This window comes from Macrobrachium nipponense, chromosome 10 (genome assembly GCF_015104395.2).
Source record: "Macrobrachium nipponense isolate FS-2020 chromosome 10, ASM1510439v2, whole genome shotgun sequence".
NCBI lineage: Eukaryota > Metazoa > Arthropoda > Malacostraca > Decapoda > Palaemonidae > Macrobrachium > Macrobrachium nipponense.
In genome coordinates this window covers 51,935,231-51,955,683 of record NC_087204.1, presented here as the reverse complement: position 1 = coordinate 51,955,683, position 20,453 = coordinate 51,935,231, and the positions used below count along the sequence as shown (strand labels likewise).

Below are 20,453 nucleotides of genomic sequence, written 5' to 3'. Positions count from 1 at the left end.
CTGGAGAGCTGAGGCCATTAATTCTTACTAAGACCCTTATTTATTAATTAATTCATACCAATATCTAAAATACTGTCAGTTAAGTTACATTTTCTTTGTTTTAACAATTTCTGCTTAAAAGTTTGTCCCATTCCATACAATAGGTAAGTAGGGTCTACTTCTGCAGTGGTTCATAAAGAAGAAACTATATGTCAGATTAAGACAGACACAAGGATACACATGAATACAGTACATACCAGAATAAATTACTCTTAAACACCAATAAATAGTAAACATACCTGAAAGTGACCACAGACAGATTAGTCTGGGGCTGTTTGGTGGCTGTTATATTGCGAATTTCTTCACGGTATTTTCGGAGCTGATCTTCAACATCAGATGCATTGTGTGCATCAATAATGAAAACCTCTAACATGTCATCTGTTAAAAGCTGTAAACAGAAAAAATTAAAAATCATTTCATATTCCATTTATAGTATAACTTAGCCAAATTTCTTGTCCAAAAAGCATGATTAGCCAAACACATTTTCTTTCACAAATAAATTCTTGAATTACTCCAAGTTGTGTTCATCCCTGTCACTGAAAGAGATATCTGTTTTAATACCTAATAATTCACTTATTGCCTTGATGAGATACAAATTAATAAATATGGAGCACAATTTCATTAAAATAACATATTTATGAAAAATAATAGATACAAATTGATTATTTCACTCTACAACCCTTGCATTTAATTAAAGATGGTATATAGTAAGCTATTAGTTCCAGTACCTATAATAGACTTATAGTATGTTTCAAAGGTGCAAGTCTGACTCTAATTACAAATAATGTGTTGTACTTATGAGAATGAGTCTCCAGATCACTTCATCCCACTAGAGATGCAGTAAGATATGTAGTAACATGTAAATGGAACTCTGACAGATCTTGTTGCCTACAGAACTCTTATATACTGTACTTTTTCACATGGAGGCCTGCGTAATTTTGATTAAAAGGTGTTGTACTTGCAAGAAGCTGCTGTGGTCCTTAATTACCATGGATCAAAGATTTCATTTATATTGCCTGGCTACAGTTAATTAACAGATGTTCAGACTAGCAAAAATTTATTAATACAGGTAATTCCCAGGTTATGGTGGCTCCGGCTTGCAGCAGCCTAACCTTACAGTGCTTCTCAAATATATTCATCAAAAAATCTGTTCCAGGTTATAGTGGATGTTCCAAAAATACAGCGCTTGTGGCACACTGTAAGTTTCTGAGCAGTTTAGGTGTAGGCGCTACGAGGAGTTGAGAAAACCGGTTTAGTGAGCTGTGGCTGCTGGGAGGGTTCACTACAGGGCATAAGGAGGTGAGAAAACCAGTTTGTTACCATGGCAATGCTGAAAAACGTGTTTTTCTTCATTTTCTCTCAAACTTTTAGCAGCATCCCACATCCTACAGACTGAGGAATTTATAAAAGTGACATTGTCGATTGCCATCTGTGGAATGCTGCTAAAAGTTTGAGAGAAAACAAAGAAATCACCATCAGGAGAGCCGACAAGACCGCAGCCCTAATACTTATCAAGACAACCAAATATAGACAAAAAATCAAAGAGATCCTCTCTGATACCGCTAAATTTCAACGCATTACCAAGAACCCTGTAGATGACGTTAAACGCGAAGCCAATAGGATCATAGAAACTATCAACGCAGCCACAAACGCCTTACACCTACCTAGTATTTCTGGAGATTACAACCTCGGGTACATCTACGGTAATGTGAAAACTCACAAGCAAGGAAACTCTTGAAGACCTATCTTTAGCCAAATACCAGCACCCACATACCACCTTGCAAAACAACTTTATTCTATTCTCAACCCCTACATCCCCAGCACACACAGTTTGAAGTTGTCTGCAGAGTTCCTGCAAGACTTAAGATCTGCGCCCCCTGGAGGCAGTATTGCATTGATGGATGTAGAGTTGCTGTTTACCAACATTCCTGTAGATGAAACCATCGAAATGATCCTTGAACGTGTTAACAGGGACCCATCCACCGACACACTGAATATCCCTGAGCATGCCCTTCGCTCTCAGCTGGAAAATATGCACCAAGAAGGTCCCCTCATTAACCCAGCATGGCCATATGTACTTACAAATCGATGGTGTAGCGATGGGATCCCCAATCGGGGTCCTGTTTGCGAACTTTTATATGGGCATAATGGAAGAGGGTGTCTTTCGGAGCATTAGGAAGCATTCTATATACGTAAGATATATAGATGACACCTTCATCCAAGCAGGAACGATGGAGGAGATCGAGGAAATACGACAAGCCTTCCATACCCACAGCTGTCTACGTTTTACCATTGAACATAGCCATGATGGCCGTCTTCCCTTCCTGGACATCCTGGTTGAACAGAAGGAGGGTACATTCGCCACAAGGGTCTACACAAAGCCTACGAACCTGGGAATGTGTCTGAACGGCGAGAGTGAATGCCCTGAAAGTTATAAGGACACCACCATCAGCACCTATGTAAGGAGAGCTCTCTCCCATTGTTCAACATGGACAAACATCCACAAGGAGATGGAACGTGCAGCCCAGGTCCGGGTAAACAACAGACACACCAACTGCAATATCCAGAACATCTTTTGGAAGAGTGGAGAAATGGTACCTACAGGAAGCCTGCCCAGACCCCCAGCAGAAAATTAATTTTTTCTACAAGGGAACCTTCCATCGGCGATATAAAGAAGATGAGCGAGCCCTATGGGAAATAATCAAGAATCACGTTTCCCCGACCAACAATAGCAAACAGATCAACTTGATCCTATTGATCATATTCTATAAGACTAATAACACATGCAGCCTTATTATAAAGAATAACCAGGCACTGTCGCAGGATCCTTTGAAGAGGACGAACGTCATCTACAGATATACGTGCTAATCCGAGGATGCCTCGGAACTTACATCGGGATGACGTCAATGCGCCTCTCCAAGAAGATCTCCTGTCGTGCGCAGGAAGGAACGATATTTTATCATGCAAGGACTGCACATAATAAAAGAATCCGCAGCTGCAACATCGTCGGTAACTTTGAGGTTATCGACCAAGCACCCGATCTACGTCGTTTGCGAATCATAGAAGTGCTGCATATTGGGAGGGAGAAGCCCAGTATGAACATCACACAGGAGACCTTCCCCCTTCCCACTGCTCAGGAGAGCAGCAGACAACACCCCACAAGACCATTGCATCTATCCCATCATGCTCTACGTAAAGGCGTCGTTTGGCCACTTCTTCGCACCAGTGTTATCGTACGCACTTGGAATTCGTTTGTTCTCATATACGATTTCGTTTGTTACTGTAAATTCGGGTTAGTGATTTCGCTTTGTACTTTATCGTGTTGTGTGAGAACTTAATTGTTAACTTAAAATTACGTATAGCCATGGGTCCCAAGAAAGTTGCTGAAGTTAACAGAAAGAAGAGGATGCTTTCAATGGAGACAAAGATGGAGATAATCAAGAAGTATGAGGCTGGCATGTGGTTGAGTGTGATCGCTAAGGAATATGGCTGAAATCTGTCGACGATAGGAACCATCCTTAAGCAGAAGGAAGCCATCAAAGCAGCTGCACCTTCCAACCAAGGCATGACTATTTTGTGTCCAACAAGAGAGCCACGTGCATGATGAAATGGAGAGGCTGCTTCTTGTATGGATAAAAGACAAAGAAATCGCTGGCGTACGATAACTGAGACGGCAATCTGCCACAAGGCCAGCCCTATTTTCAGCGATTTGATTGCCCAGGCCGAAGACGACAGAGGAGAAGGGACATCGACGCCAACTCTAGACTTCAAGGCTTCTCAGGGGTGGTTTGAAAAATTCCTGAAACGGACTGGCATCCATTCGGTGGTGCAGCATGGGGAGGCTGCCAGCTCGGATACCAAAGCGGCCGAAGCCTTTATTAAGACGTTCGATGAGATGACGATCAACGAAGGCTACAGTTCTCAGCAAGTCTTCAAACTGTGACGAGACTGCCCTTTTTTGGAAAAAAATGCCTCGTCGGATGTACATCACGGAGGAAGAGAAGAAGCTACCCGGGCATAAGCCTATGAAAGACAGGCTTACGCTCACACTATGATCCAACACCAGTGGGGATTGTAAAGTCAAACCCCTACTTGTCTATCATTCGGAGACTCCTCGAGCCTTCAAGGCCCACAAAGTGCTAAAGGAGAAGCTTCCAGTGATGTGGAGGGCTAATGCGAAAGCCTGGGTAACGAGACTTTTATTCACCGAGTGGGTGAATCTGTGTTTCGGCCCGAAAGTGAAGAAATTCTTGGAAGAGAAACGCCTCCCTCTGAAATGTCTGCTGATGTTGGACAATGCCCCTGCTCACCCTCCTGGCCTCGAGGAAGATATCCTAGCGGAGTATTCTTTCATCAAGGTTCTTTATCTTCCGCCTAATACCACCCCTCTCCTCCAGCTCATGGACCAGCAAGTGATATCGAACTTCAAGAAGCTGTATGAAAAAACATCTTTTCAAGAGATGTTTCGACATTACCGATACCACAAACCTCACCTTGCGTGAATTTTGGAAGGAGCATTTCAATATCGTGATATGCATCCGACTCATCGATCAAGCTTGGCAGGAGGTTTCGAGGCGAACCTTGAATTCTTCATTGAGGAAACTCTAGCCTGATGCTGTATCCACCCAAGACTTCAAGGGATTCGACATGGGCGAAGCTGATGCAGATTCAGAAACAGTTGATGATCCTGAAACTGTTTCACAACCAGATCTTGACAAGATCGTTGCTCTCGGCAAGTCCATGGGGCTGGTTGTCGACGAGGACGACATCAATGACCTTCTTGAGGAGACCAAGAGGAGCTTATGACGGATGACTAGAAGGAGTTGGAGGCAATGCAACATAACGTCGTTCAAGAAGAGTTCTCTAGCAGCGGCGAGGAGGAGGAGGAGGACCCTATGACAACAACAGAAATTAAGGATGCTCTAGCTGCTTTTCATAAAGTACAATCATTTGTAGAAAAGAGACACCCCGAAAAGACTTGCACAGGTCGTATGCTTGCGCAGTTCGATGACATTTGCCTGAGTCGTTTCAGGAACATTGTGAAAAGCAGGCAGAAGCAATCTTCCTTGGATAGTTATTTTTTAAAGAGGCCTTTAGTAGGAGTAAGCAAACAGGAAGATCCAAGTGATACGAAAAAATAGAAAGTTGAAAGTGGTGAAGATATTGAAAATTTTGTAAAAAACGTAAAGTATAAAAAGTAAAAAAATGTAAAAATCAAGAAAAAAAAATTTAATTTTAAGTTTTTTGTAAAGTTAAGTGTTAATGTTTTCTGCCATTTGTTAATGCGTTTCGTAAAGTTTAGTGTTAATGTTTTCTGCCATGTTTTAATGTGTTTTGTAAAGTTAAGTGTTCATGTTTTCTGCCATTTGCCTTCCTCCTCTGTCACCACTTTCGGAGATCGCCTCACTTGAAAGGTAAGGTTCCACATTTTACTACATATGTATTTCTTGTACCATGTACACTGATACACTTTATTTACAGGTATGTAGTACATATTAGTAGTATATGTAGTTTAAATTAGGTATTGAATGGTCAAAATTGTTGTATTTCATTGTTTATCGGTCAATTTAGCTTTATTATAAAATTTACTGGGGTGTTTTTGTAGGGCTTGGAACGAATTAGGTAATTTACATGTAAAATGTGGTTCAAGATACGAAAAAATCAGGTTACGAAGGCCGCTTTCGAACGGATTAATTTTGTATCCTGAGGCACTACTGTACTCAGAATTTATTCCTGATTTTGGTTCTTATCTCTTTTGATAGTGTATGAGCTGTAATTACAATGTTACAAAACATAAAATTATTAATTAGACAAAACATGTACGTATAACTTGGTAAAATTTATGATTGTCTTGTAAAAGAGGCCCCACAAAGGGGCTGTAAATAGTCTTTTTCGACTTCTTGTGGAAGGTAGGAAGAATTTTTCAGGATTTTTTTCTTTCACCATGTGCATTTTCATAGTTTCCTCTTTCCATTCTAGTTTGTTCTTTAAACTGGCCAACCTTAAAGTTTCCCTGACCCGGGGTGCTGCATATGTTTTTTTTTAGCCTGGCTTTTAAGGGTTAAGTTGAGAATCAGGCTCTCTCAAGACCTGTCTTGTGTTTCAGCTTCAACTGATTCTTGGATTAACATCCTCAAAGTTCATGTGTCCATCTCTTCTTTGATGTTTTCTGTCTTTCCTACAGCAGTCATTTGGCCTTGGAGAGGTTTCTTAACAAGCTTCTACCTGATCTTGTGGTGCTCTTGCAAAGTCTGATTGCCATGGCGAGTCATGTGCTGAAGTCAAGGGATCTTAGTCATTCATCCTTCTCCTCTGCATCACTTCATCCCTCATCACACACACACACACACACACACACACACACACACACACACACAGGTGTTTTTCTTGAAATGCTCTCCTTTATGCCTCAAGTGACTGACACATGTACTATCCAGAGTTATATCTTTTGTTTGTTCTATTACTTATAGAAGCTACACAAATTTACAATGTCACTGCAATGTTTGTCTTCTAAGGAAACTGAACTTCTTGCATCTGGGTATTCTAATCTCTTCAGGGCTCTTCTGCTTTGTTCTTCTTCTTAAATTATGATTCAGGATAATTATGAATCATGAGTTTTGTACAACAAAACAATATTCCTACAATAAAACAGATTTTTATATAAACCTATTACGTAATTATAGTCATTTGTGCCTTCCTCCTTTCCCCTTGCTCTTCCACATGGGAGTTAGCACACAAGAATGTGAAGCTGTATGTAGGTATGGAATATGAACTATAAGCTAGGCAAAAACAGAGTCAGGGTTCATTTCAAAAGGAATAAGGCAGATCATAATTAGTGGATTTTTTAGCCCTTGTACAATATATGATTCTGTCAACCTTATGAGATTATGATTTAGATCATACATTCACTATAAATATGCATCATTTTCAAAGGCAGTTCCAGTGTTTTATTGATATTGTTTATTAAGTATACTACAACCATTTGATAATTTACACAATACTGAATAGTATATAAGAAACGTAATTAAAGTGAAGGGCATTTCTAAATAAGTAAACTTGCTTTATTAATTTCAGTAATATTTTAACCTCAATAAACACACACATAATGGTGGCTTTATCTATTCATACAGTTTATCAGAAACTTTAAAATATGCAGAACAGCAGATATACATTACTGTACGTTATACTGAAGAACAAAATTCAGCATTATATACTAACTCTGATGAGTCTGGAACCCATTCATACCTAATGTTATTTCCAAGGCTTACCTAGAGTTTGACACAGAGATCAGTTTCTGATATTACCTGGCAAGAATAACCAATATTGATGGCAGTTTCTTGTTTATCACCAGTGAGCACCCAGATCTTCATTCCAGCAACTGCTAAATTAGCAATGGTCTGAGGTACACCATCTTGGAGCTTATCTTCAATAGCTGTAGCTCCTACAATGAAACAACTTGTATTAAAAGGGCTACTCAATTTCATACATATAACATTATTTACATCAGCGATCAATTGTGATCATTAGGAACAAAGAGATACATACCTAAAAGAATAAGGTTCTTTTCTATTTCTTCGTATATTTCATCTAATTTTTCTTCTCGTCTTTCCAAGGAAACTGCAGCTTCATGATGTCGCCCCTTCCAATCCTTTGGAGGTAAAATACATATTTATACATTAAGATATGTGATAAAATACACAATTATAGGTAAAAAAACAAGAAATTAAAAATAAGCTTATTAAAGAACACTATAATCAACCAAATACAGCACACAGTAATCAAGTAAATCGTGAAACATGTGGCCCCCCTGGATTTGGACAAGGTAGTCAGTCAGAACTGGAAGCTTTAAAGAGTACCCCAAGCTTCTTCACCATTTGTAATCATCACAGCTTATCAGTTTATAGTGGGATAGACTAACAAAGAAAGTAAAAGTAAAATTAGAGAATGTAGGAGTCACTACTATTTAAAATGCCTTCTGCAATGCCTGCTTTTAATTTGTAAAACGGGATAATGGGGGCAGTTTAAATAGAGTGGTCATCCCATCAATTACAATAGCCTGTATGTTCTGTAAAAGTAATTTTTATACCTATTATAAACAGAGAAATATTTTATATAATAATCACCAAATTGCAATCAAACAAATATAGAAATTTACAAATTAGAAATATAAATACGTAGCTACCTACCTAACTGATTCTATTAACATAGTTTATGTACACAGATTCAGCCACCTCACTATATACAGACAGCATCCAGGTTCCTAACTCCTCTAAACAAATTCAGGTGTCAACATTTTCCAGTGTGTATCTTAGAGCTCTAATAATTTGTAGCCCTAAATTTTTGGAAGATGAGTTTAAAATTATCAATAAAATAGGGTATTCATTATGTTACCCTCCATATTTTTTGGAATTTTGTTGAAATAAAGTAAAAAGAGTATATTACAATCCAACCAGTGCACATTAACAAAGAACTGTACCATTTCATCCTAATTTCATTTCTGCAGTACCCATTTCAAAAACTATTGATATTAACTTAGTATTAAATATAATAATAATTTGAGAAATAAACTACTTAAGAATAGCCCATCAAATTCAAACAATATTGTATACAGTATTCCTTGTAAAGCATGTAAGTAATAAAATTTAAGTAGGGCAAAGATCTAAAGGGGAAATGCTCTCAGCACAAATATGCCATATCGAGGCTTAACGAATAATGGCATTGCAGACCATTGGCTGAAGACAGGCCACGCTATTAACCCTTAAACACCGAGCCGGCAGCGTTCGGGAGTTAGCGCCAAAGCAGAAAAAAGTATTTTTTAAAAAATCACAACACGGTTAGTTTTTAAGATTAGGAGTTCATTTTTGGCTATTTTTTTTTTTGTCATTGCCTGATGTTTAGTATGCAACTGTCAGAAATTAAAAAAATATCATTATCATATACTATAAATATTGGAATATATGACAGCGCAAAAAAAAATTTCATATATAATTGTATACAAATCGTGCTGTAAGCAAAACTGTTAAAGCTAATGAGTTAATTTTTTTCGTTGTCTTGTACACTAAATTGCGATGATTTTGGTATATAACAAATTGTAAAATGATCAAAGCAACACAAAGAAAATATTATCACAAAATGATACATGAATTCATAATGTGCGGATGTAAAAAAGTTTTTTTTCTCAAAAATTCACCATAAATCAAAATATTGTGCTAGAGACTTCCCGTTTGTTGCAAAATGAAGGTAATTGATTGAATATTACTAGACTGTAAGTGTTTTAGCTTACAATGGCAGTTTTCGACCATTTTTGTTGAGTCAAAGTTGACCAAAGGTTGAAATTTTGGCACTTATCGTGGTTTATATGAAAATATTTCAAAACTGTTAGCAGCTATAACCATGGGTTGTCTTTAGTTGTATTCTACAAGAAATTGCATACATTTTCATATATAAAACTTTACGTAACCGCTAATATAAAACGGTGCAAACATTATGACAAACTGACGAAAGAATTTCTGAGATTTTCGTTAGAGTTACCGAGCGCGGACGTAAAGAAAAAAAAGTGTTTTTCAAAAATTCACCATAAATCGAAATATTGTGCTAGAGTTTTCCAGTTTGTTGCAAACTGAAGGTAAATGATTGAATATTACTATAATGTAAGAGTTTTAGCTTTCAATTGTGTTTTTTGACCATTTCGGTCAAGTCAAATTTGACCAAAGGTAATTTTGGAACTTATCGTGATTTATATGAAAATATTTCATAACTGATAAAAGCTACAATCATGGGTTGTTTTTGTTGTATTCTACATGAAATTGTACACATTTTCATATATAAAACTTTAAGCAATGGCTAATATAAAACGGTGCAAACATTACGACAAACTGACAAAAGAATTTCTGATTTTTTCGGCAGTTACCACGCGGATATAAGGAAAAAGTTTTTTTTCAAAAATTCACCATAAATCCAAATATTGTGCTAGAGACTTCCAATTTGTTGCAAAATAAAGGTAAATGATTGAATATTACTCGAATGTAAGAGTTTTAGCTTACAATTGTGTTTTTCGACCATTTCAGTCGAGTCAAAGTTGACCAAAGGTTGAAATTTTGACACTTATTGTGACTTATATGAAAATATTTCATAACTGATAAAAGCTACAATCATGGGTTGTTTTTCGTTGTATTCTACATAAAATTGCTCACATTTTCATATATAACACTTTATGCACTGGCTAACATAAAACGGTGCAAACATCACGACAAACTGACGAACAAATTTCTGAGATTTTCGGCAGAGTTACCGAGCGCGGACGTAAGGAAAAAGTGTTTTTTAAAAATTCACCATAAATCGAAATATTGTGCTAGAGTGTTCCAATTTGTTGTAAAATGAAGGTAAATGATTGAGTATTACTAAAATGTAAGAGTTTTAGCTTACAATTGTGTTTTTCGACCACTTTGGTCGAGTCAAAGTTGACCAAAGGTTGAAATTTTGGCACTTATCGTGATTTATATAAATATATTTTAAAACTGATAAAAGCTACAACCATGGGTTGTTATTTGTTGTATTCTATATGAAATTGCACACATTTTCATATATAAAACTTTATGTAATGGCTAATATAAAACGGTGGAAACATTATGACAAACTGACGAAAGAATTTCTGAGATTTTGGCAGAGTTACCGCGCGGACATAAGGAAAATTTTTTTTTCAAAAATTCACCATAAATCAAAATATTGTGCTAGAGACTTCCAATTTGTTGCAAAATGAAGGTAAATGATTGAACATTTTTAGAATGTAAGAGTTTTAGCTTACAATTGCGTTTTTCTACCATTTTGGTAGAGTCAAAGTTGACCGAAGGTTGAAATTTTGGCACTTATCGTGATTTATATGAAAATATTTCAAAACTGATAAAAGCTACAACCATGGGTTGTTTTTAGTTGTATTCTACATGAAATTGCACACATTTTCATATATAAAACTCTATGTAATGGCTAATATAAAATGGTGCAAAAATTACGACAAAGTGACGAAAGAATTTCTGAGATGTGTCGCTGATGCCTTTTAAAAACAACAGCTTGATCCGTGAACTCCCAGCATCCCTCGAGGTGCGTGATTTAAAATTGTTCGCAAACTAGGCCTTAACTATTTTTCCGTGAATATTAAAAAAAACTTTTTGTAGTCAACATATCGTACGTCAATTAAACACACCCGACAGACAATTTACAGGGTCAAAGATCACCACAAAAGGAATATCCCCCAGTTACGGCGCGATTGCTTAGCGGCGAATTGGTTTTACGGCTATCATAAAAAATATTAATTAAAAACTGCCCTCCAGTATCAAAGAGGATGTTTTTTCCATGTTCATCTTGTGAGCCGCCGCCAACCGTTCTTACCGAAAGTATAGTTGAAAAAAAGTGAAAAAATTAGCGATCGATGTGCCGATTTTATAAATGTTAATGCTTCTATGTTTAACATGTATATGAAAATATATTAAGGCAGGTTTTGTAACTCCCCTCTGTGTTATCAAAGAGGGTGTTTTTTCTTGTTCGTTCTTGTCCGCCGCTGTTCCGAAAAATGTATTTACATCAAGACGTCAATAACAGCCATATGCCAAATCCCTAGAAGGGTCACTTACACTTAAGAGAATATGAAGAAGCCCATTTTCTATTATAATCCTTTGTACTTCAGTCCCCAGTCTAATTTTACAAGAAGCCATTAGCAGCTGGTCACCCTCCAACTCATGAAAGTTCACATGTCTCAGTGACCTGTCCCTTGTTGCCTTCTACCTGACCTCTTTCCCTCACTACCTGACCTCTTTGTCCTTACTACCTGACCTCTTTCCCTCACTGTCAAAACCCTTCTGCCTCCGCTACTCTGCCCACACACACCTGCATGACCAACGGTCGTCCTAAACCTCTTGACCCACAATAGCCTCAATTGTACCCCATTTTCCACTCCTCTCTGCCAGTGTCAAATGACCTCTTTCAGGAAATTAACAAGGATTGGCAGTGGAGATGAAAGGACATGAGAAGAATCACTCCAGCCTGTACCAGATATGACCAGCTCTTATTTTAAATGGTATAAATATGTCCTGACCTGGCCTACCAAACTGCGCTTTGCCGTAGCCAGTTCCCGGGGTAGTATGCCCTGCAGTATACTCTAACCTGACACAGTACCATACTGTCTGGAAGCGGTGTCACACCCTACGACTCGGCCCGCCGCTATCTCTAACTTTTGTCTTGACACTGACCCAGCTAGTCTCTCCTTGAACCTGCTATTCCTGCAGCTCGACTCTGCCCTGACGTCCACTTTGAACACTGCTGTGAGCCCATCTTAGAACCCTATATGACACTGCTGGAAGAGAAGCATCGGTCTGTCCTTTGTTGAAGCCTACAAGCGACCCACATCCTTCCGCCGATGCCCTGGCCCTGGCTACATCCATCCTGTCCACAGACTAAGGCAACTGAAATTCGAATTTGTTCTGTTGGCCCTTCACCACCTATTCCTAGCACTCATTCCCTGTTTCAACTGTTTTCTCCTATTCCCATTCCTTAATATTCCTGACTCCATCAAAGACCTGTGTGAGCATAAAATAATTGTGAAATTGTTCTGAGACAAGTGTTCTTCAATTACGCTACCAACCTGCTACAAGCATTTCATTATCATAATATAGAATTCAATGAATTCGTATACTGTTGCATTTTACTTATTTTAACTTGTCCTTGGACTTGTGTATCAGCTCTGACTACTTTGCATGTCCACGACCAGCCCAGTTGTGTGCCTTCTCCAGTAGTTCAACAGAACCACTCAACGTACTTTGCCAGTGCCAATCTTGAGTTGGAGCCTAGGATATAAGCCAGAGCAAAGGCTAGCTTACAGTGCTCCACTGCATAGTGTTACTCAGTGTTGATAATCATAAGTACTGGATCCTCACTTTAAGTACTCTTGCTTGCAAATTTGTTGGCACATTGTTGTTGCTATTGTACAGAGTCAGTTTTAAGAGTGCCATGGAGCCAACTAGTGCTCCTTTATCATATCTTCTGATATACCATAAAGAAATAATAATCAATTTGTGGACAAAGTTATGTTTACATTCAATCCTTGAAGTAAGCTAGTGTTTTCTATGACTTTTTTACATTTTCTGTTTGCAGTCCTGTGTGCCCCCTCTAAGTCAGTTTCAGCATGTTTGCACAAGGTGTAAATTTTTTAATGTACAGAGTAAAAAATTGGATTTCTCAGATTTTCTTAAAAAGCAGGCATTCAGACTATGAAAATATATATACCTTTAAAAGCAACCATATTCAAATATAAGTAAAAAGTATGCAACTGTTCGTTCTTCACTTACCAAAAAATACTCCTCATCCAAATCTTTATAGGCAAGGCATAATGTCCTTAGGCCATCACCAGCAAACCTCTGTAACAAGCAGAATTATTAGAGAAACAAAATATTAATTTTTTAAATTGACATTCTGTGCTATTCTTACTCATGGTGATCAATGAACATTTATCATCAAAAGAGGGACTGACTTCCCACATGTGAAATTATTAATTTTAATTAAATAAACGGGAGTTGCAATAAATGTAATATAAGTAAAACTATTCACAAAGCTTAATTCATTAATAATCTATCAGGTCTGCTTCCAGTCTCCTGAATGAAACAGAAAGGTTGCACAGGTACTGCAATGTGAGAAAAATATAGGACATTACTTACATCTAAGTGCTCCTGAGTGTGATATTTCAAGCTATCTTGTCCTTCTTTTAATCTTTCATAAATAATTGAATCAGCTCCTTTGCAAAATAGCCTTATTTTCCCATCCTTTTTTAGTATAACTGACATACGCTTGCGAACATTATTAAAGTCAAGAATGCATAGTAGTTCATATACTTCTTGTACTCCTTTTGCCTGAAACACAAGAAAACTTAATAACATTCAGGAAAATTCCTTTATATTTGCATTCCAAAGTAGGTATCTCACTTCTAATTTATTTTGAAAAAATATATAAAATCTTATCATGAATTTTAAAATTCCAGCATAAGTAACCACCTTGTTTGTAAGCACAAATTTCAAACAGCCTTTTATATGCTTAACAAATGATCTTGCTGATGCCTAATTCTACATTATTTTGGGAACTGTAATCTTTAAAAGACAAGAAGAAGCCATGCAAATTCTTTTCCACATTTACAAGTCAATATAGGATTTGCACATTGAATACTAGTCCTTTTTCAGGAATTTACAATACATACTGTAGTTTAATATATTATAGTTTAAAAGAGTACAAGACATTTTTGTATTCCATGGTGGCTACTTGCTCTATTCAAATTTCCAAACTACAAAAGTTATTCCATGGTGGCTACTTGCTCTATTCAAATTTCCAAACTACAAAAGTTATTCCATGGTGGCTACTTGCTCTATTCAAATTTCCAAACTACAAAAGTAATTTTTATATTAAAAATAACTTTTGTAGCTTGGAAATTTGAATAGAGCAAGTAGCCACCATGGAATACAAAAATGTCTTGTACTCTTTTAAACTATAATATATTAAACTACAGTATGTATTGTAAATTCCTGAAAAAGGACTCGTATTCAATGTGCAAATCCTATATTGACTTGTAAATGTGGAAAAGAGTTATTTCATAACTCTTGAGTAGAATCATTCTGTTACAACAGTAATTAATAATTGTACTGTAGTTTAACAGACTACAAAGCATTTTTATATTCATGCTCCATTAAGGTGGCTACTTGCAGTAATTAAATTTTCAGGCTATAACAGCTATTCTTCACCATAAATTACTATTTTATCCATTATTTAAAAAATATGCTTGCTATTATTGCTACTATACATAGCCCTCAACCTAGTGAGATTTACAAGTGAATATGAAAACATGCTAGCAAATCTATAAAAAATAACAAGTGTACTGAGCACTGCACTGAACTTACGCAAATGAAGTAATTTGACAGCACATCCTGTAGGCTTATACTGCCTCCAATAGGTCATTTATCTCATTCTTCCTTTACCTATGTACAGTGCACACTCTGGGTGATACAACCTTCAACATGATTCAATGGAACCAATCTCTCCCCACAGTAAAATTTAGGCCAGGAATCTTACTTCTTTCTGCCAATTATTGTGCAATATGCACACACTTTTTCAATGGAAAATTCCTCCTAAAACCTAGTTTTCTCAGTATAGCATAAGAGAAGAAAAATATTTTTGGGAGTGTTACAGAGGTGAAAATGGTCTCTTAAGGCTCACAACAATGTGCATGCATGGCCTAATGACAATTATGTTAAACTACTGGAGAAGGCACACAACTGGGCTGGCTATGAATACTAGTGTGTGGGTTGAGATCAGTAAGAGGGAGGAGCTTAAATGTAATAAGTGATGGCTGGAAAGCTATTACAGCCTGAAACAACAATTTTTAATCAATTTGTATTTTTCATAGCTAACAAACCTTTAGTCTTAACAATAGAATAATCTTCTAATGCCAGCTGGAAACTGGTTTAAGAAACAATCAAAAGATTGTTTTTTTTTTTAAGCAAGGAATCTGGGAGCCCCTCTGCTTTGCTTCCCTCTGACAGAGATGTCACTTCATTAATTTTGGTTTGCTCATTGGTGCTGTAAAGAGAGAGAGTTTGGAACCCAGTCAGTTCTGTTGGCGGTGTGTTCCTTGCTGTCATGGGAGCCCTTCTTGCTTGCTGACAATACTGTGTTGTCATGTGGGGATACCAACCTTACAGACGGCTTTTCCGATGTGAGGATATTGTCTCCCTCTGATGTTTCGTCACCCAATGATGTTTGACTTGGTACTCCCTTTTGTCATGAAATATAACTACAGTACAGTTTTGTTAGAATGTTTTTCCGCACTTATATGCATTGTTGTCTCTCTCTCTCTGTAAGAGTAGTCTGCTGTGTGATGTCACGAATAGGCTTGTGACGTCATGGCTTCTTTTGATGGTATAGTTTGGATCGGCACTGCCAATCTCTCTTCCACTTCCTTTGGCAATGGATTTTCTTGGTATATTCTTCGCTATTCTTCACGTGTACATGTCCTGGGGAGACCCTACAGTTGCTGTAGGAGACGAAAGAAGACCTTTTCATCATTTTCAATGTCAGTATTTTGTCAAAGGACATCCCCTTGGGGTATCCTATTAGCTCTTCTACCTGCTTGAAAAGACCTATGTTAAACCTCTTCTCTGCAACGGAAGCTAGAGCTCTTCTATTCATGGTCCCAGAATTGTTCGTTGGAGAAGACAACTTTCTGCCGCCAGCTCCACTCATTAACAGTCAAGATGCACCAGTGGGTGATCGACAACTCTGTAGAGATCATGGCCATATACAATCCAGGCAGGAGGAAAGTAGTGGCCGACAAGCTAATTTGTCGGAGTAAAGTTCTAGGTGTGGAGTGGTCTCTGCCTCAGGATGTAGCAGATAGGCTGTTTCACCTTTGGGGAAGATCCATGTTAGACCTCTTTGCCACTCATTCCAACAGGAAGTGGGCCTCTTTCTCTGGCAGAGAATACTCTACAGCATCCTTGGGACAATCTCGAGGTGTACGCCTTCCCACCATTCTGTCTGATATGTCAGGTCCTGAACAGAGTATATGTAATGAGTTCCAGGAATCTCAGGATGACCTTGGTGGTGCCTTGTGGCTACAGGCAGAGTTGTTCCCAGACCTTCTGTATCTTCTGTCAATAGTTCCGAGAGAAATACCCCCATGGCACAACCTCCTTTGCCAGCCTCATGTGGAAAGGTTCCACCAGTCGGTACGATCTTTATTGGTTCACGGCTGGAGACTGTCCAGTATCTCTTGAGAGTGAGAGGCTTTTCTCGCAAAGCAGCGGGCCAGTGTCCAACTATCTCAGGTCTTCATCAGTGAGCCATCTACTTTGGGTGGGGTTGTTGACAGGGTTTCTCCCTACTCAGAACTCCAGTCAGTGGGTAGCAGATTTGCTAATCTTTCTCAGAAACAAGAAAGGTCTTTCCATCTCAACTGTCAGGGGCTACAGGGCTGCCTTGGGGTTCAAGATGGCAGATTTGGCTCATTTTCAAGTTCCTCCCTGAATGAGTTTGTGGACAGTGATCTGCAGTTTTTAATTTGTCCTGTCTGAGCTTTGCGCTGCTATCTAAAAAGGACTCATCCCCTAAGACCTAGGTGTTATAGATTTTTGTTAGCACCAGCTGGTTCAGAATGGAAGTTTCCATGAACTACATTTCATTCTGGCTGTGTGAGGTGATTAAGCAGGCATACTCGTCACCTTATACTTATAGTTCTGTTACAGTCTGTGCAGGCCAGAGCAAATGACATCAGAGGAATGAGATTCTCTCTGGCAATTAAGAACTTGTCTGTTCATAGGACTTTGAATACTGGTTCAGACCACATTCGCACATTCACTTCCTTTTCCTGAAGGACAGGTCCTTGGACACCTTTTCCTTGGGTCTGGTAGTGGCTGCCCAATAAGATGTGTAGCTCATCCAGTGTCCCCAGCAGGACAGTTTATATCTTACCCAAGATGATTGTGTGGAAGAGAGAATGAGCGAGATGGCTGGTCTCCTCCTTTCTCTTTTTAACTTTCTTCTTCCTACGGGCGGGTTGAAGCATAAGACATGTCATAAGCTGGAACTGGTCTGATACAGGTGAGTGTGGCAGTCATACAGTTGCAGTAATTTGGTTTGTTCCTATACAATAGACAAATCTGCTTCTCGGTAGCACTTACTCCTCTCACTGACTGGAGAAGGGAGGAATGGTAACAACCCCTTTTGGCCTACATGGTATATTGCTTGAACAGAGGTCTCTTTACCTTTCACACATGCAATGAATCTGGACATGTCTCATTGTGTTTAATCCTAGGAGGGTGAGTTTTTAGATGCTCACTTATCTATTCTCTCACAGGCTTAGACCTTCTTCTTTAGAACTCAATCCTCTAGGAAGGGTGGTCAGGTGGGCTGAACCCCTAGCCTGTTCAGGGTACTTGTACCTCCCTCTAAGTATAAGTCTATCCTATTGTTAAGACCAAAGGTTTGTTCCAAATATGAACAAAAGACAAATTTTTAATCAATTTGTATTTTTCATAGCTAACAAACCTGAAGTCTTAAAGTTAACTGCCCACCTCTAGCTGCCCCTCGCATATTCTGGGTTGGAAAAAAGACTTTTTAAATCATAAGACAATTACCATCAATTGCTGGGGTATAATTTTCAAATGAAATCGTCAATCATGATGCAATCATCATGCTCTGGAAGATGTCCAGTTGTACCTACGTCCATAAAAATTTCAAGCAGGCCCTAAGATTCAAAGTCTTCCTCTGGCATTTTGCAGTAGTGCAGCAAGTCCAATGATTAAGCCTGGTCCTGTCTGCTAAGGAAACAATCTGAGGGCTCTTAAAATTGTCTGCCATTTCTACCAAGACAACTAAAATATTTGGGTGATGGTTATCTTGTCCTGGGAATCATTCCACTGGTGCCTCTTCCTCAAGTGATGAAATATTCTGTAAAAAAAAGGTGCTAGCATCCAAGAGCCTCCTCATAACTGACAATGATTCTGGTCACCTAAATCTTCTTTGGTGTCAAATATATGGAAGTGATATTCTGGTTCATAATGCAACTTTGCTACATCCCTACTTTCATCCTCATCAAGAGAATTAAGGCAGCTTACAACATGCTAACATTCAAGTGGATTTATGCTGCCCATGATCTCATCCCTGACTCTACCATCATGGATGAATGGAACAGTTTCAGGAATGCAGAAACAATTAAGCTCAGTAAAGAGGCTATAGGATGACATTAACTCCAAGACAGTCAATGCACACTGAAACTCATTAAGGAGGGAGGTAATCAGTGGCTTTGAGGGCTTCCCATTACTTATACATGAATATTTTTGGCAAGATAAAATTTTCTATGGGTAGGCAACCACAAATACAAGTAGGGCACACAAGATCTCCAACAACTACTGTACAGCTGATAACATACATGTCAAAACATGACATACACATAAGGTTTACCAGACAAACCATTTACCCTACACAGCAATGTCTGTGTAACATCAAGATGAGGAAATGAAAGATACAAGGATGAAAAAATTCCAAAAGTCAAACTTTACAAAAACTGCACTAACATACAGTAAGACACCAAAACACAATGTTATAACACTTGAATATAAAGACTAAAACAATGTGTAGATATAAAGAGAAAATCATAACTTAAAGTAGATTTTTTTCAAATGATTGAATTAAATTTAATATAGAATTTAGGCCAAAGGCCAAGCACTGGGACCAACAAGTTGATTCAACGCTGAAACAGAAATTCAAGTAAAAGTTTAAAAGATGTAACAGGAAGTAGACCTCATTGTTGCACTATGGGGATTTTTCGAAATGGGACAGTCAACCTTAGTAATAAGGTAGGTAACTGGCCATGAATGGAGGTTGAGTGGGAATATACCCTTCACTCAACTACTGAAATCTGCAATGGTTTTTCTTTGGCTGTCATACAGTATGGATATGTATCCACATCTGCAAACGCATCGTGTGTGAACAGGTTATGATGCAGAAAAAAAACTAAAAACTGGGCATAAAGAAAGAAAATACAAACCTTACAAAAATAGTAAAAACTGAATACGGGATACTGGTTTCTGAAAAATGAAACCCCTAACATTAGTAAAAAAAAATTTTTTTTTAAATGGATATTGGTTCCTAAAAAAACTAACTAGTTTACTGCTCCCAAGTAGTTAGTGCTTACTATCCAAAGAACCCAAGATACCTAAATCATTCACAAACAATGGTCATAAGGAAGACCAGTCACTACCTGAATTGAAATCAGTGTAGCCTTTAAATGAATGAGATAAACTAGTATGTATATACAAGTCTTTCTACAATCCACACTGCAATGACATGAAAAACCTGTAATCAGTGAATGGATTTCTTACCTGGGAAAACGATATTCTTATAATAAAATTAAGTTTTATACTATATACTTACCGAGTAATTAGTACTTAGCTATATTCTACCCCTAACATGGCAGCTTTTAGAATTTTAAATTCTCTGTAACACATTATTGTATAAATGTAGTTAAGTCTCGCCCACTTAAGGGTAAGGATAGGTACAATGCTGCTGATGAGCTCAATTCATTTCTGCTCTACATCCATGAGAGGGGGATGAGGGAGGGCTCTGATTCTGTAATTACTTGGTAAGTATATAAAAACTTAAATTTATTATAAAAATGTAATTTCTATATGAGGCAGATTAGTTGCAGTGGAGGGTATTTACCACTTTTTTTTGGTTTTGAGTTTTGTATAGCATTGTATTGACCAATCCTTCTAGTTTCTGAAAACACATCACAAACACTTCCCTGACTTCAGCAAATGGTCGAAAATCGCTTCGAGTAAAGTTATCTATTTGCATCTGGCAAAATGGCACCAGGTGAGCATCTG

At 37.9% G+C, this 20,453-nt stretch overlaps 2 protein-coding genes across 2 annotated transcripts in view; one reads left to right on the top strand and one right to left on the bottom strand.

The window, feature by feature from the left end:
• LOC135223612 (phospholipid-transporting ATPase ID-like) overlaps positions 1-20,453 on the top strand; it is a gene marked incomplete in the record, with an annotated part of 252,267 nt that overhangs the window by 156,414 nt on the left and 75,400 nt on the right.
• On the bottom strand, positions 182-13,950 carry LOC135223613 (phospholipid-transporting ATPase ID-like). The gene is made up of 5 exons (XM_064262221.1): positions 13,743-13,950; positions 13,377-13,445; positions 7,585-7,687; positions 7,344-7,480; positions 182-427 (listed from the first exon to the last, which is right to left on the bottom strand). The coding sequence occupies exons 1-5, from the start codon at positions 13,866-13,868 to the stop codon at positions 197-199; spliced, it is 666 nt and encodes a 221-aa protein (XP_064118291.1). The 5' UTR covers positions 13,869-13,950; the 3' UTR covers positions 182-196.

Excerpts from the sequence above, each read along its gene's own strand:
- LOC135223613 (XM_064262221.1), bottom strand. The coding sequence starts at position 13,868 with ATGTCAGTTATACTAAAAAAGGATGGGAAAATAAGGCTATTTTGCAAA. Across the intron at positions 13,446-13,742 it reads ACACTCAGGAGCACTTAGAT|AGGTTTGCTGGTGATGGCCT; the intron begins GTAAGTAATGTC and ends TGCTTGTTACAG. Across the intron at positions 428-7,343 it reads ATATTGGTTATTCTTGCCAG|CTTTTAACAGATGACATGTT; the intron begins GTAATATCAGAA and ends TTCTGTTTACAG.